We start from the raw sequence: 18104 nt of genomic DNA, 5'->3' as shown, positions 1-18104 counted from the left end.
CAATTCTGAAAACAGATTGCATGGGCTGGGCACGGTGACTTGCACCTGTAATCCCAGCACTTTGGGAGGCCAAGGCGGGTGGATCACCTGAGGTCGGAGTTCAAGACCAGCCTGGCCAACATGGTGAAACCCCATCTCTACTAAAAATACAAAAAAATATATATATATATATCCAGGCGTGGTGGCGGGCGCCTGTAGACCCAGCTACTCAGGAGGCTGAGGCAGGAGAATTACTTGAACCTGGGAGATGGAGGTTGCAGTGAGCCAAGATCACACTACTGCACTCCAGCCTGGGTGACAGAGCGAGACTCCATCTCAAAAAAAAAACACCACCACCACCACAAACAACAACAACAACAACAACAAAAAACAGGTTGTATGACCTCTTTCCCAGCATTACACATCTTCGGTGGCATTCCGTCACCTGCAAAATACAATCTAGGCTCCTCAGCCTCCCTCCAGCCCCACCTGTGCCTGCTGTTTGCCACAACTAAGCCCCCATCCTGCTGCATGTCTAGCAGCTGTAGGAGCAGGGAGGGCAGTGGAGATGCTTATAGTAACATGCACAGGATCCCTAAGGCGGTCTGCCTAGTCCTGCTACAAACACCTAGAAAACGCAAACAAAAAAGCCACTGAGAGCTTCTGGCCAAGATGGAGTAGCAGGACACTGGATTTAACCTCCTGCCTGAAACAGCCCCCCAAAATGGACACAGTGTAGGAAGACACTATCAGGCAATGAAGGATCCTGATCCCTGAGGGGTGGGTGATAAGCAAGGTGAGCCCTTCGATTGCTCCAGCTTACTGCCTTGAGAGAGTTTCCAGGTTCAGTGCTGGAAAGGGAACTCAGCAGGGTCCTTGCAGACTCCCTGGGGTGGGCTTAGAGAGCTGAGAGTCTGAGGGGGATCAAGGCCTGGAGATGAGAGTTCTCAGGACAGAGCACCAGCGAGGGCAGAGCTGCACCAAGAGAGAACCAGGGGGGTCTTCAGAGGGTCTGCCTGGAGTTGTCAGTTGGATGCTGGTTAGCACGTGCATATGAAGAAACGACCTGAGCCTGGGAAAAGAACTGCCCGAAAGGATTAGTGATAATAGTGCCTGGTGCTCACACAGGAACAGTGCCTGTTCCCACATCATTCAGGGACTCGGATAGGCCTTACCTCCCAAGTAGGGAATAGTTAGTCCTAAACTGAGCCTTGCCTTGGTTCTGCCTAACGCTTCTTTTTTTTTTTTTCTTTTTATTAGACGGAGTCTCACTCTGTTGCCCAGGCTGGAGTCCAGTGGTGCAATCTTGGCTCACTGCAAGCTCCGCCTCCCGGGCTCATGCCATTCTCCTGCCTCAGCCTCCCGAGTAGCTGGGACTACAGGTGCCCACCACCACGCCCGACTAATTTTTTGTATTTTTAGTAGAGATGGGGTTTCACCGTGCTAGCCAGGATAGTCTTGATCTCCTGACCTCGTGATCTGCCCACCTTGGCCTCCCAAAGTGCTGGGGTTACAGGCGTGAGCCACCACGCCCGGCCGGTTCTGCCTAATGCTTCTTAAGTTCAGGACTCATTTTTCTGCCTTCACATGTGCACGGGGTTCTATAAACTTGGGAAAGTGTTTAAACACTGTATGTTAACCACATTCCATGATATTATCCTAATCACACTTCTTTACTGTTAGTGTGGGTTTGAGAACTGATGAGCAGGTTCTGAGGAAGAGGATTGGGCAGTGATGTCTGTAGGAGAACAGGGAATTGTCCAGAGGATGTTACAGGTGGAATACTACTCACATGGGCTCCTGTATGCATGAACAAGCCCTGAGGATGCTGCTAGACTCTGTGTGCCCACATCCTAGTGCACGCACAGGGCGTGTCAGTGAGGGCGGCATTCCTCATCTCCTCTTGAGCACTTGCCAACCCCTTGATTAGATAATTGAAACTAATCTGATTAACACCATAGCCTTTGTGGTGAAAGATTCATGTTTTCTGATAGCTTTTTGAGTGTGTACAGTATTTTGTACACTTGTATATGAAAAGATTTAATTGAAGGACATACTATCCTTCTAAATCTTTTTTTTTTCTATTTCTGTCATGGATTTGAGAGTAAGCTTCTCAATGAAGGATATATTGCACTTCGACTGTTAAAACTCCATCAAGTTTACCCTCTAAGATACAGCACAAGACAGAGATGTCTGCTTTCATTATCTTAGTCATCTTATATTTTTATTTATAATGCTCAAGGTTCTAGCTAGAGCTACAAGGCAAAAAAAAAGAACAACAACAATAATAAAATGTAATAAAATGGAAAGAAATCAATAAAACACTTGCAGATGGCCTGATTGTCTACATAGAAAATCCCCTGGCATCTTCAAAAAATTGTTAGAACTAATAATTTCAGCAAAGTCTCAAGATATCACATAGACATACAAAAATCAGTCACATTTCTATGTACTAGCAATGAACATTTGGAAAATGAAATTAAAAACATAAAAAGGAACCTCAACCTAAAACTCACATCTTATTCAAAATTTAACATAAAATGGATGATATTAGCTGGGCACAGTGGTATGCACGTGTGGTCTCAGTTACTGAGGAGGCTGAGGTGGGAGGATCACTGGAGCCCAGAAGGTCGAGGCTGCAGTGAGCCATGACTGTGCCACTGCACTCCAGCCTGGGCAACAGAGCGAGACCCTATCTCAAAACAAAAATGGAGCATAGACTTAAATGCAAACTATGAAACTATAAAAACCTTTAGAAAAAAATGGGAGAAACTGTTCACAATCTGGGGCTTGACAAAGTTTTAGACTTGACACCAAAAGTATGGAACAAAAGTTGATCAGTTGGATCTCAAGAACATTAAAATTTTTTGTTCTTTAAAAACTCAGATATAATGGACTTAATGCTTGTGTCCCTCCAAAATTCATATGTTGAAATTCTAATTCCCAATACGTTATTATTTAATAGGAGGCAGGGCCTTTGGGAGGTTGTTAGGTCATGAGGGTAGAGTCCACATGATGGGATTAGTACGCTTTTAAAAGAGGCACTAGAGAGCTCCCCTGCCCTATTTTCACTAAGCAAGGACACAGTGAGACATTATCCATCTTCAGCCAGGAAGCAGGCCCTTACCAGAATCCAACAGGCTGGCACCCTGATCTCAGACTTCCAGACTTCAGGACTGTGAGAAGTGACTGTTGTTAGAGCCACCTGGTCTATGGTACTTTTGTAATAGCAGCCTGAGCTGACTAAGACTCTATATGAAACATGAAAAGACAAGCTACAATCTGGGGGAAAATATTTGCAAACCACCTATCTGATAAAGAACTAGTACCTAGAATACATAAAGAACTCTCATAACTCAACACCACAAAAAAAAAGTGAGCATTACAATTAGAAAATGGGCAAAAGACATGAACAGACATTTTACCAAAGAGCATCTCTAGATGGCAAATAAGCACATGAAAAGATGTTTGACATCATTAGCATCAGGGAAATGCAAATTAAAACCTTTTATAAAGGAGTATCATTATGCACCTATGAGAATAGCTAAAACACAAACAGTGACACCAAATGTTGGCAATCATGCAGAGAAACCCAATCACTCATACACTGCTGGTGGGAATTAAAAATTGTTCAGCCACTCTGGAAGGCATTTTTGCAGTTTTTAAAATAAAACTAAACATGCAATTACTGTACAAATCAGCAATTGTACTCTTGGACATTTATCTCGGAGAAACAAACACTTATGTTCACACAAAAACCTATAAACAAACGTTCACAACAGCTTTATTTGTAATAGCCCACAACTGGAAAACTGGAATACCAAAAACCCAGATATTTTTCAGTTGTTGAGAATTAAACCAATGTGGTACATCCATACGGTGGAATACTACTCAGCAATAAAAAGGAGTCAACTACTGACACATGCAACAACCTGGATGAGTCTAAAGGGAATTATGCTGAGTGGAAAAAGCCAATTCTGAGAGGTCACATGCTGTGCAATCCACTTATGCAACATTCTTGAAATGACAAAATTATAAAAAATGGAGAACAGACTAATGATTGACAGGAGATCGGAACTGGGGGTTAAATGGGGAGCAGGGAAAGGGAGGTGAGTGTGTCTATAAAATGTCAACACTGGGGGGGACCCATGTGGTGATGGGACTGTTCTGCATCCTGACTATACCAATGTCAGTATTTGGCTGTGATATTGAACTACAGATTTGCCAGATGTTACCATTAAGGGAGAACGAATAAAGGGTACCCAGGATCTCTCTGTAGGATTTCTTACAATTGCATGTGAATATACAATTATCTCAAGATAAAAAGTTTCACTTGAGTTATAGGTTGTGATTGATAAAAATTGCCCACGTCCTTAAATGTTGGCCACCTTATGATTTTCTTAGACATGTTACTGACTACCTAATAATTATCAAAATTGTAAAACACATTGTTGAGTATTATGAATACTTTGATCATCATTGTAATGGAATAAACGAATGTGTTTCTATGAAAGGCCAATTTTGATTATGAGGAAAACACAGACACACACAAAACAAAACCTCCGTGAAGTGGATGGTCATCGACCTCGCCAATTCTGGGCCCTGGCAGGAGAGCTAAGGATTCTGCTATCTGGGATTTCGGGATGAGGCTGACATTCTCCTGCACCTTTCCTCGCAGGATCTCCTCTTCAGCGTGTGTGCCCTCAACGTCCTGTCCACTATCGTGTGTGCGCTGGCCACAGCCATGTGCTGTATGCAGATGGTCTCCTCCGACATCCTGCAGATGGTGAGTGGCCTAATCCCCTCCTCCTCTGCGCGGTTTGAAACCTGTGTAGGAGTGGACGCTTCTGGCTTCAGCCAGATGTGGTGAGGACAGTGGCCCCTGACAGTGCATGGCACCTGGAGGCCACCTTGTGTTGCCCTCTGGAAGACCAAGCATCTGTACACGTGGCGCCGCTGATGTATTTATTTTAGGTGTTGTTGGAGCTCCATATTGACAGGGTTCTACCACTGTCATGTTCTCTAGGATGGCCCCTGGCATGTGCCCTTGAGTCATGTAGTGAAATTCCTGCAGCCCTGGACATACCCTGGACCCAGCACCTCCAAAGCAAGGTGCCTTCCTTGGGCTTCATAATTCTCTTTTAATCTGGGAAGTTTAGAGGTGTTAGAAGATCAGTTCTTTTCCAATTGGAAAATTGCTAACCTGTGCATTTTTGATTTGCTAATGAACCCTCAGCTCATACTCCAGCAGCCAGTCACTGGCCATCATTTGACCCTTTGCCCAGGGTCGTACACAGGAAGACCTGCTACTTGCAGGGGCAGCGAGGAGGCCTGGAGCGTGGTTCACGAACACATATTATAATATGTGGGTTATTAATACACATTTATCAATACACATCTCATAAATAATGAACGCTCTTCCCCTTTCAATGTGAATGGAACACAGCCTACTGATCAGAATGCTACAGAGTACAACAAAGAGAAATTGATGAAAAAATATTTTTTTTCCATGGTAAGGGTAGGAATATCTATGTGCGCGTGCGTGTGTGTGTATGTGTGTGTGTCTGTCTGTCTCTCTCTGTCTCTGTGTGTGTCTTTCTGCCTCTGTCTCTGTCTCTCTGTCTCTCAATTTGCCCCTTTGAGACCTACCCTGCTTCCCACGCGATGTTTTATGCATCTTATGCAAGAAAAGGCAGCTGGTTCTTATAGTGGGTTTTTTTAATGTGCTCTTCTTTGTCATTCACCCTGTGGCAGTCAACATCAGTTAATGAAGATACAGGGCCAGAGAGCATCATTACCAAGACGTTAAAAATTCATTGGTCCTAATTGCATGCCACGGGAGTCTCTCCCTCCCGGTGTATATCCACACAGCTGTCACAGCCAGGCTGCCCTTTCTGGGAGGATGCAGTTTTCTGAAAGGTATCTAATTAAGCAGTTCTTCGGTAGCCATGAACTTCTGCCCTTGTTCATCGGGGCCTCATGTTGGCAATTTTCTCCAACGTGTTCTGTAAAGGAAAGGTTAAGTACCAGGGGCTTCTCCTCACCTCAGCAGATTTTACTATTGATCTGTAAGTATCACATCAATTTGACCAAACTTACAGAACTAAAGGCATGTAAATGCTAAAAGTTTGCATTCTCCTGGTTTTATGCATTAAAATGAAAATTGCCAACTAAATCAGAATAAAGTGAATTCTCTTTATGAGAGCATATACGATTATAACAGCAGTGTGCAGAGTCGTTCTGTAGTTGTGATGGGTGGGGCATGAGCAGGCGTGGAGCCATGCGTCTCGAACAGGCGTCGAGCCGTGCGTCTCAAGCCAGGCGCGCCAGGGTCTGAGTCCCACCTCTTCCGCATTCGAGGCAGGTGACTCTGGGTGTGTCACTGAACCTACCTGTGCGTCAGTTTCCTCACCTGTGAAGTGGAATGAATGGGATGCCTGGGGATCCCTAATACGTGTGATATGTTTGATTTGAAATGTGCAGGGAATATCAGTCTGTCACTGGGACGTCGCAGCAATGTCTGCAGACATGGTGGCTGAGGCTCTTTACCAGCAGAAAATACTGTGCAAGGGAAAGGCAGGCTGCGGCGACAGCGGCTGCCGTCAGAAGCTCTGTTGTTTCCTCGTTGAGTACTTTGTGGGTGAGTTTGCCTCACACCCCTGGCTTGGAAGCAGAAATACCGGGGTTCCTGCCAGCACATCCTTTCCGCTCTGTGACGGGTTCCGCGGGAGCCCAAGGCTCTGCTCTCCTGATGAGACCCCGGCTCTGCTGCCGGGCTTCAGAGTCATGGGCGAGGAAAAAGAGAGCTGGTGATGGGTGAATCCACACTTCCCTGATTCAGAGGGTGGCCATGGCGCCCTGTGGGACTGGCACAATCTTGGGCACATCACTGCCTGTGGGACCCCGTTTCCTCGGCTCTAAAAATGAAGTGTGTGCCCTGCTGTCCTCACAGAGCTGCTGACGGGATGAGTCCGCTCATCTGTGGGAATGGGATTTGAAGGAACGTGGTGGCCACATGGAGGTCGGCTCTTGCCATGTGGGCCGGATGCTTGAGCCAGGCTGACTGTGCGAACCATTCCCTACCAGTAGCTTCCGCAGTTCACCCCTGCGCCATTTCTGCTCCAGGAAGCTGGGCCATGAGCTTTCCAAGGGACAGTTGTAGCTATTCCTGACTACTTTATGCCAGTGATATTTGTTATAATTACATATTCTGGTACTATGTAAAGCCATGAAATATGAGTGCAGAAAGATAATTGTTTCTGGTACAGCACAGTCGAGTTCTTTGGAAAGGTTTGGTGAAAGGGTGCTGCTGAATATATTGCTGTCCATTAGATGCAAGTGAGACAACTATGGCGGTTGTGATAAATGCTGATAAAAATCTAGAGGAGTCAGGCCTGGTGGCTCATGCTTGTAATCCCAGCACTTTGGGAGGCTGGCAGATCACCTGAGGTCAGGAGTTCGAGACCAGCCTGGTCAACATGGTGAAACCCCATCTCTACTAAAAATACAAAAATTAGCCGGGCATGGTGGCACATGCCGATAATCCCAGCTACTCGGGAGGCTGAGGCAGGAAATTGGCTTGAACCTGGGAGGCGGAGGTTGCAGTGAGCCAAGATTGCGCCATTGCACTACAGCCTGGGCGACAGAGCGAGATTGAGACTCAAAAAAAAAAAAAAAAAAAATCTAGAGGGAGTCCACATACACATTGCTTGACAAGTGCCTTTCAGCTCTAACCCCACTTTAAAAACACAGAAAAGGGTTGTTAGATTGGATGCAGCTTATGCAGGAAAGACCACGAGGCACTCCACACAGCAGACTGACTCTCAGAAGAGGCTTTATTCAGGCAGAAAAAGGTCAGTCCATGTATGTACAGTCAGCCCCCATTAAGCCAACCATAGATCGACACTATTCAAAGAAAAAACACAATAAAAATAACAAAACAACAACAAAAATATAAATAAAAAACAATACAGTATAACAACTATTTCCATAGCATTTATAATGTATTAGGTGTTAGAAGTATTCTAGAGATGATTCAAAGTATACAGGAGGATGTGTGTAGGTTATGTCCAAATACAACACTATTTTATATAAAAGACGTCACCCTCCACTGATTTTAGTATCCAGTGGCAGAGGAGGTTGTCAAAGCAATTCCTTGTGGATTCAGAGGGACACTGTATAAATGTTTTTTTTCTTTTACCAGGGATCTGTGAGATGGGGGATTGGGTAACAGCTGTCTTGACATACAATTCTCCTATCATACAATTCCCCCATTTAAAATCCAGCGGTTTTAATATATTCACAGAGTTGTACAACCTTCACCACAATCCATTTTAGAACATTTTTTTAATCCCCAAGAGAGACCCTATAGCCTTTAGCAGTCACCCTATTTCCTTCCCAGCCCTCAGCCCTAGGAAACCACTAATCTACTTTCTGTATCCATGGATTTGCCTGTTCTGCACCTTCCATATAAATTGAATGCTACAATTTGTGGCCGTTTGTGTCTGGCTTCTTTCATTTAGCATGATGTTTTCAAGGTTCATTCATGTTTCTACATGTACCAACATTTCATTATTTTTTACGGCCCAACAGTATATCCCGTTGAATCACTATACTACATTTTGCTTGTTCATCCGTTGATGTTCATATGGGCTGTTTGCCTTCTTGGCTGTTATTAATAATGCTGTTATGAACATCCTTGTACAAGTTTTTGTGCTGACATATGTTTTAATTTATCTTGGGTGTATACCTTGGAGGGGAATTGCTGGGTCATAAGGATGATTCTATTTTTGAGGAACTGCAAGATGGTTTTCCAAAGCAGCTGTCCCATTTTACATTCCTACTGTGAGACCATGAGGGTTCGTTTCTTCACATCCACTCCAACACTTAGGATCTTTCTTTTAATTATAACCATCTTAGTGGTGGTGAAGTGGTATTTCATTGTGGTTTGGATTTGCATTTCCCTGATAATTAATGATGGTGAACATACTTTCATGCACGGTGGCTATTTGTATATTTTCCCTACAGAAATGTTTTTCAGACCTTTTGCCTATTTTTAAAATTGGGTTATTTGTCTTTTTATTACTGAGTTGTAAAAGTTATTTCTGTATTTCAGGCACAACCCCCTTATCAGATATATAATTTGTACATTTCTCTCCCACCCTATGGGTTATCTTTTCACTTGAAGCACAAAAGTTTCAGTTTGGATGAAGTTCAATTTCTCTGTTTTTTTCTTTAGTTGTTTGTGCTTCTGGTGTCACATCTAAGAAAGCAATGCCTAAGAGCTTTATAGTTTTACTGTTAGCTCTTACACTTAGGGTTTTTTTTTTTTTTTTCCCTGAGACAGAGTCTTGCTCTGTCACTCAGGCTGGAGTGCAGTGGTGTGATCACGGCTCACCACAACCTCCGCCTCCCAGGTTCAAGCAATTCTCCTGCCTCAGCCTCCCGAGTAGCAGAGATTACAGGCATGTGCCACCACCCCGGCTAATTTTTGTATTTTTAGTAGAGACGGGGTTTCACCACGTTGGCCAGGCTGGTCTCAAACTCCTGACCTTGTGATCAGCCCACCTTAGCCTCCCAAAGTGCTGGGATTACAGGCGTGAGCCACCACACCCGGCCTACACGTAGGTCTTTAGACCATTTTGAGTTCATTGTTATACACTGTGTGAGGTAGGGGTCCAGCTTTGTTCTGTTTCCAACACCATTTGTTGAAAAAATGAATCTTTCCCCATTGAATGGTCTTGGTAATATTAGTCAGAATCAATTGACCATAGATATACGTGTTTATTTCTGGACTCTCAATTCTATTCCCTTGACTTATGTCTGTCCTGATGCCAGTGCCACATAGTTTCAATTGCTGTAGCTTCATAGTAAGTTTTGACATTTGGACGTGTGAGCCCTCCAGTTCTGTAGTTTTTGAACATTGTTTTGGATATTCTGTGCCCTTTCATTTCATATGAACTTTAGGATGAGTTTGTCAACTTCTGCAAACAATCCAGCTGGTATTTTGATAAGGATTGTGGTTAATCTGTGGATCAGTTTCAGGAATATTGTCATCTTAACAATGGTAGGTCCTCCAACCTATGGACATGAGGTACCCTTCCATTCATTTAGATGTTCTTTAATTTCTTTCAGTTATATTTGCAGTTTTCAGTGTGCAACTTTTGCTTTTTTGTTAAATTTATTCCTGAGTATCTTATTCTTCTTGATGCTATCATAAATGGAATTACTATCTTGATTAAATTTTCAGATCATTCATTGCTAATATATAGAAGTACAAATGATTTTTTGTATTGATCTCATATCCTGAAACCATGCTGAACTCATTTTGAGCTTTATTGTTGTTGGGTTTTTCTCTGGATTCTTTCTATATGCAAAATCATGTCACCTGCAAATAGAAATCAGTTTAGTTCACTCTGGATGTCTTTTATTTTGTCTTCTTGCCTAATTGCCCTGGCTGGAACCTCCACTACAATGTTGAATAGAAGCGGTGAGAGTGGACTTTCTTAGCTTGTATCTAGGGGAAGCATCCAGTCTTTCACCATTAAGTAGTATGTTAGCTGTGGTTTTTCATAGATGCTGTTGATCAGATTCAGGAAGTTCCCTTCTATTCCTAGTTTGATGGGTCTTTTTTTTTTTTTATCAAAAAGTAAGTTAGATTTTGTCAAATGCTTTTTCTGCATCTATTGAGATGACCATGAGGTTTTTGTCCTCTGTTGTCTTAATATGTTGAATTACACAGATTGATTTTTCTGATATTAAGCCAACCTTGCATTCACAAGATAAATCCCACTTGGTCATGATATGTAATCCTTTTTATATTAATAGAAGAGTTGGGAAGTGTTTCTTCCTCTTCTATTTTTGGAAGATTGTTTTGAAGAATTGGTATTAATTATTCATTAAATTTTTTTTTTGAGATGGACTCTCACTCTGTCACCCAAACTAGAGTGCGGTGGTTCGATCTCAGCTCACTGCATCCTCCACCTCCCACGTTCAAGTGATTCTCCTGCCTCAGCCTCCTTAGTAGCTGGGATTACAGGCATGTGCCACCACATCCGGCTATTTTTTTTTTTTTTTTTGTATTTTTAGTAGAGATGGAGTTTCACCTTGTTGGGCAGGCTGGTCTTGGACTCCTGAACTCAGGTGGTCCACCCGCCTCAGCCTCCCAAAGTGCTGGGATAACAGGTGTGAGCCACTACACCCAGCTAAATGTTTTTTGTTTGTTTGTTTGTTTCTGAGACAAGGTCTCACTCTGTCCCCCTAGCTGGAGTGCAGAGGTGCAATCAGGGTTCACTGCAGCCTCTACCTCTTGGGCTCAAGCAATCCTCCCACTTCAGCCTCCCAAGTAGCTGAGACTACAGGCACACGTCACCATACCCAGCTAATTTTTTAATTTTTTTGTAAAGATGGGGGTCCCTCTATGATGCCCAGGCTGGTCTCGAACTCATAGGCTCAAGTGACCCTCTCTCCTTGGGCTCCCCAAGTGCTTGGATGATAGGCATGAGCCACCATGCGTGGCCCTTCTTTAAATATTTGATAGAGTTCACCAGTGAAGCCATCTGAGCCTGCACTTTTCCTTGTGGATAGTTGTATTATTACTAATTCAATCTCTTCTCACATTTTCTATTCTTCTCAAGTCTGTTTTGGTAGTTTGTGTCTTTCTATGAATTTGTCCACATATACGGGATTTAAGTTAAAGTAAAATGGGTTCAGTATGTATGTATTATGTTTGCATGTGTATGTGTGTGTGAAACTCCCCACTTTAAATAACTTTCTTATTCATTAACCAGGCAACCACTAGTCCCAGAGAAGAAGGCGTCTCTTGGCATCTGTGTGCCTTGGTGTTTGGTGCTTTCCTCAGCCTGACTTTCTTCTTACCCTGTCATTTCTTTGGAGTGTGTCACTTCCCTCCTCCTCCCACACCATGGCCAGCTTCTGGGTTTTCCTGCTGTGATTTAAGCCATTTAGTTCCAGGTGGAATGTGTTAGAGTGTAAGCTCTTTGGGATGTCCTGTCTATGTCACCCATCCTTAGCCCTTAAATCACAGCATCCCTTCACATCTTCATGACCCCTTTAGATTTAACCTTATAGAAGCTTTACCGCTCACTGCTGTTTCTGTGTTCTTTACCTTCCTCTATGTTGCCCTCTTTGTTCTGAGCGGGTTTTCATTTCTTGCATTCAGTTGTGGCTTTTGTTGTACTAACTCTTCTGGTGTTTATTTGTATCTGAGACCTTCAAAGTGAGAAGCACTAATTTATAAAGAGAGCATAATTAAGGAGGAAGGTCACTGTGGGCAAGTGTGTATAAGCCCTTCGGCCACCCTTTCCCAATCAACTAATTTCTTTTCTCAGAAAGAACCTGTGGGAAGCCCCCCCAGCCGCAGCTCCAGCCCCGACGGCCCTTCTCTGGTGCCCTGTTGTGCAGCGCCCTATAGAGGGGTGCTGGGCTGAGGGGATGACAGCCATGCCCTGGCCTCCCGCAGGAAGGAGCACCTCTTCCCAGTTTGCCCCTGAGGCAGCCCTGCAGCCTGGCAACTCTGCTCCACTGTGCGGGTCTCAGCCCCACTTCCCCAGCCCCTCTCCCTGCTCCTCCATGTTAGAAGGACGGACCCAGGCTGTGATTTCTACTGTGAGTGATGTGCTGACAACTTACACAATTGATCAAAATTCCAGCCATAACCCTTTTTCAGGAAGAGTCCCGGTTTTGTGTTTACTGATCTGTTCACTTCTTTGCTCACTCATTCATTCATTCAGTTAGTCAGCAATTATCTCAGGGGCCTTGCTACGTGTCCAGTCCTGGTGGGAATCTAAGAATAGCAAGAACAAGTCCTCCAAAGAACCTGAAACTCCCATCTTATTTCTGTGGATCAGCAATTTGGGATCATTAACTGCCGATGGAACTAACATAATGCATGCTTGTATCCATGAGAAGCAAAGCGTTCTGCCTGTTGTCAAAACTGATGAAGCTGAGGTACTCTAATATCTGTGGAAATCGTGGCAAAAGACATTCTGATGATACAATGTGGTTGATTGACATCATTTAGTGGAAAAAGGTTTTTGATCAGTTAAGTGTCTGTAATGTCATTTTTTTTTGTTTTTAGATGTTATCTCATTCTTCCACTTTTCTGTTACATTGTTTTCTTCTTCACTTACTTCCTTGCCAGCTGCTGCAGCCTCAGGAATATCATCTACTATGACATGTATCTCCATTAGGCATGCGCTTGTTAATTTCATCTTTCATTATTGTCATTTAGGTAGCTGTCCGCCCTCCCTACAGAGTTGACCTCCTTTAGACAGTGCAGAGGAGGCACTGTGCCTTCCATAGCGTGGTAACTGTGGGTTTGCCCATGGAGCTGGTTAAGCGGTGCTGGCTGGTCAGGGACATGACACCACCCCATGGGAGCCACAGCATCACCAAGTTCACCAGTATCTTCTCTCTGCCTCACCCCAGCACTGGCTGCACCTGCTGGAGAGGGCGCTCCAGGGACCCACAGTGACCTTGAGGTCCTTGAGGCCTGGGCTCCACAGAATTGTCTCTGGACAGTAGGTGCTACTTATCTATCAGACCAGGAACAACAGGCGGCTACTTCATCCAAACAGCTAATGCAGACAATCATAAAAATGATGTGGACACACCATCGTTTTTCTTTGACGTTAAATATGCTAATGAGCACCTCTCCACAGTCATCTCATTTGGGGCCATGGTCATCCCTTTGGTTATGGGTCTGTTGTCCTGTCTGGGTGTATTTCTTGCAGAAAGTTCATGGAAATCACACCATCAATGATTTTCAGATTCAGTTCCTCTAAAGTGGAGCCAGCCAGGGGAAGCCAGCCAGGGGAAACAGACCTTCCCTAGATTTTTATGATTCTTCTCTGCTCTTAGACCTGCCTTGCCTGGACTTGACTTGGCAGTGGTTTCTGCTTGGCTGCCCTCCTTTATCCAGTCTTTCCAAAGCATTCAACTTGGTTTTCACAGAACGAGCAGCTCTTCCTGTCTGCATTCCTATTTCCTTGTGCAATTACAGTAGTAATGAACACAGGCCTCACCCTGTGCAGTAAGGCACCCTGGAGCCCTGGGTGGGCATGGAACCTACCTGGGGGTGGCGGCAGGACCAGGGAGCCACAGGGCAGGCTCTCCCCAGGGTCTGGAGCACAGAGCAGGAGCTCCAGCTCATCTGCAGGGTTGTCCAGGAGGAAGTTGATTCAGCAAACTTCGGTAGTAACAAGCCTGCTGTTTCTACCAAGTCTAAGGAAGGCAGAGGGACAGGACCCTTCCCTGTAATTCTGAGTCGTTCTGGAAAAACTCAGAGGGGTGTGTGCTCCCTTCAGGAGCCAGGATGTGGCGAGGACATTGGTGGAGGGAGCAGGGAGATTGGGTGCTGGGCAGGAAACCACTAAATATAAAGGGAGGTGAGCAGACCTGGCTGGGACCTGGAGGAATGGGCAGCTCAGAGCTCCACGGTGTTTCTGGAAATCCCCGGCCCTTGTCCACAGACCCCTGACGCCTGCCCTGCCCCACCTTGTTCCTGATGGCAGGAGATGGAGGCATGGGCTGGATGAGCTCATACTGATGATCCAAGCCCTCCTTTCGGCCACACAGCACTGCTGTCTGGGTCTGTGTGAGCAATGGTGCTTCTCAGGGAAGGGGACTGAGACTCACAGGATCAGAAATGTGCTCACATCCTGTGGGGCCTCAGTGCCCAGGCAGGGCCCAGAGACAACTGACTTGCGGTCCGACTCCCGGTCCCAGGCAGGTTGACCTCTTCATGCTGTCCCTCAGATCCCAGACTCTGGGCTGTGTGGATAGACCGAACTGTTTGGGGCTCTGGGTTAAGTGGGCTTTGGGAAGCTGCCCAAAGCCAGGTAGCCTTAGTTCTTATCCTCCTTCACTTCCACATGCACCCAGAAGGACAGCACACACCTGAGTTCGGATCCCCTCTCCCCCGAGCAGACTGAGCAGGGGCTCTTCTCCAGCGGGGTCTCAAATCCTCACTCCTGTCGTGTGAGGACAGCCCTGGGCACTTGTGATGCCCACGTCAGGTGCGTGAGCCCCAGCTGGGCACCAGACACAGGTGTACATTTGTCACCACATGGATCAGAGAAAGCAGTTACAGATCAGGGCAAGCAGAGCCACCTGGGAAAGAAGGGACTGTTCAGAGCCCCTTTTTTGCCCTCCACCTCCAGGTGCAGAGTTGAGCTTTATACCTAGCAGTCAACATGCAGGTGAGGCTGCAGAGCCTGGAGCTTGGGCGGGGTGGGGGAGGGGTGGCTGCCCACTGGCTTTTCAGGGTCACAGGCATTTCCGCTGGTCCTGAAGGTGACTGGGAGGCGCCAGGTGAAAGGGAGGTGGGGAGCTGGAAAGAGGGGAACAATACGTGTTTGATAGTAGGGATTAGAGCAGGTTTGTTCGAAGAGCGGGGAGTTTGGGGGCGCTGGGTTAGGAAGCTGGAAACCAGATGGAGTTCAGTCAGCCAGGGTCTCATTAAAATCTTTTCAACTGCAGTGACCTCATCAGATTGATTTAAAAACAGCTGTGGTAGCAGGATGGTGACCAAATTACAGAGACAGAAAATCAAGGCAGAGAGGCACACAGGTTAGAAGCTCCTGCGAGGAGGAGGTGGACAGGGGCTGAGCGGAGGTGCCCCGCAAGGAGGCGTCTGCCCGTCTCCTCTGCAGAAGTTTACTGAGTACCCGCTGTGTGCGATTGTGAGAGGGCACAGAGGTGGGTAAAATAGATGTGCCCCAGATGGTCAGGAAAAGAAATTGCTCTTAGGATTTCAACACAGTTACGGGGAGCAGGTTACTTGGGTGTGGAAGGCTGAAGGAACAGAAGAGGGTGCTGAGGCTAAGGAGAGAGGAATAACTGCGGAGGGCAGCTCTCAGCCCGCAGAGCCGGGGAACTGAAGGGAGGAAGTGGGAAGGCGCAGGAAATCCGCAGCTCCCCGCCTCGCCCCGCAGGCCGGCCAGGTACCCTCTGGCGCCCCCTACAGGCAGAGCCCGCCCGCAGCCCGGGCAAGGTAGCCTGGGAAGCGTAGTCTGCAGACCTCCAGCCCAACCTTGCATAGCGGAGGACAAAGCTGGCCACCCTGGGCCGCGAGACACACCGTGACCTGATTAAACACACACTGGTGGTGGGGAAGAGAGGGGAGACGTCAAGCGCCACTTGCAAGATTCTCGCTGGGGAGGCTGAGGAGTCAAGGTCAAAGGATGCCTGGGAACGAGTCCAGGAAGGTGGGGCCAACATGCCCCCGAAAGGCGACCCGGAGCAGATGCAGCCGCGTCCTTTAACCTTTACATAGCCTCCAGTGTGTGGCAGCCTCTGCTCACTTGCACCTGCGGAGAGGGTCCCTTGCACCTCTGCCCCTCCTCAAATGCTTGTTCTCCTTCCTGGTGGAATGATGCCTTGGATTGGAAAGTGTTTTGGTGTCTGCATGTCATTAGTTTTGCTTGAGTATGTCATTGATTATTTTCTAATTTCTGATAGAGACTAATTGAAAATATTTCCTGATTAGACCTGAGGGCATTTGCCCTCGCCCTGCCTCTCAGCTCTGTGCAGCAGGCATTAGGACTGACAGCCTTCAAGGCGGAGGACGACAGACGCACATGGCGTCCTGTTCACAGCCGAGGATTCGCCTCTGTTTCGGACAATTAAACACACGCAGCCGTGGGTCGGTCCAGCCAGAGAGGCGAGGAGTGTGCTCTGTGTGTTAGGAGGCCCACGGGAGCCATTTTCCTGTGATGTGTTAGACCTTTAGACGTGGCCACCAGCCTTTCTCCGTCAACCTAGAGCATGCTTATTTCACAGCGCTTGACCCCGTTCAGAATCGTCACCTCACCCCTACCAGTGCAAAAGTGCTTCACGTCCTGGCTTCTGTCAGCTCCAGCCCACCCTACCCCTGCTGCCAGAAGGCACCTCCTACCACGCAGCTCCAGTCCCCCTGCTCCCCAGCTCCAACACCCTTACAGGCTCCCAGTGCCCCAGAATCAAGAATTGACTTCCTGAGCCTTATCTATTTGCTTTTCTTAAACACATCCTTCCCTGGCTCACCTGTTTTGGGGGTTGAGTGTCTCCCTGAGCACCCACTAGATGAAATCCCACCAATCTTTCAAGACCCGTTCAGATGCCTTCTTCATGAATGCTTTGGGGACCGCAGTCCCCACACAGTGCTTGGAGACCTCACTGTTTTCTAATGGAGCTGTCCTTGCTTGTGTAGGGTGATTCTGGGTCCCTGTCTTCCCCTCAACACACACACACACATGCATACACACACATACACATACACACAGAGACACACACACACATCTACATGCACATACACATACATACACATATACACATGCACACACACGCACATAACATACACATACATACAAACACACACATATATACACAGACACACACACACATAACATGCATATGCACACACACATATACACACATGCACACACACAAACATACACACATACACAACACACATACACATACAGACACACACACACACACACACACACTCACCCTTCCTCTCCTTACCTCACCTGCCCTGCGCCCAGAGCTTTTGCAGCATGGATCTTTTTGCTGGGTAGAGCCTCACAGGGCGGCATTGACTGGAGCTGGAGCAATGTCCCAGGCATCTCGCACCACAGGTGACCTCTGGGTAGCAGAGATGTGAAGGTGGAAAGAAAAGCAGTTGGCTGTTGGTTAGTCCTTCAGAAATGGAAAACTAGGCAGAAACAGGTTTCATTTTTGTTAAAGTGATTTCACCTCACTATTAAAGCAGCATCTCAGTGTTCAAGGTTGGCCAATAGAATGTTCTGGAACTCATGAAGTTGTCTGTCTTTCCTCAGAGCAGTGTTTTACAAACTGTGTCGAATCCTGAGAACTGCAAAATATTAATAGATACTATGTGTCCAAAGGGGCCCATTATGAAATATTTGAGAAATGCTGGGTTAAAGTGTTAAACAGCTAAATAAGTATTTCAGCACAGCCCTTCTCAGAGCCTTTAACACACAAATGCACAATGCAGGACTCCAAGAAGGGAGAATGTGGCATTTCCCACAGATTCACCACAGGAATTCTGGGGTGGGGTGGGGACATTTTGAGGGGAGGGTCTAGTGTTTTCTCATGAA

At 46.2% G+C, this 18104-nt stretch overlaps 1 protein-coding gene across 3 annotated transcripts in view; it reads left to right on the top strand.

The window, feature by feature from the left end:
* FAM189A1 (family with sequence similarity 189 member A1) overlaps window positions 1-18104 on the top strand; it is a 455446-nt gene that overhangs the window by 419003 nt on the left and 18339 nt on the right. For 2 of the 3 annotated variants that reach the window (XM_030814405.1, XM_003280653.4), the window contains one exon: window positions 4658-4765. The exons of the other annotated variant lie outside the window; for it this stretch is intronic. In XM_030814405.1, the coding sequence (XP_030670265.1) occupies window positions 4658-4765 (108 nt within the window). The remainder of the gene's footprint in view (window positions 1-4657; window positions 4766-18104) is intronic. 3 annotated transcript variants of the gene reach the window in all.

Source organism: Nomascus leucogenys, chromosome 6 (genome assembly GCF_006542625.1).
Source record: "Nomascus leucogenys isolate Asia chromosome 6, Asia_NLE_v1, whole genome shotgun sequence".
In the NCBI taxonomy this organism is placed as follows: domain Eukaryota; kingdom Metazoa; phylum Chordata; class Mammalia; order Primates; family Hylobatidae; genus Nomascus; species Nomascus leucogenys.
This window is presented reverse-complemented; position numbering and strand designations above follow the sequence as displayed.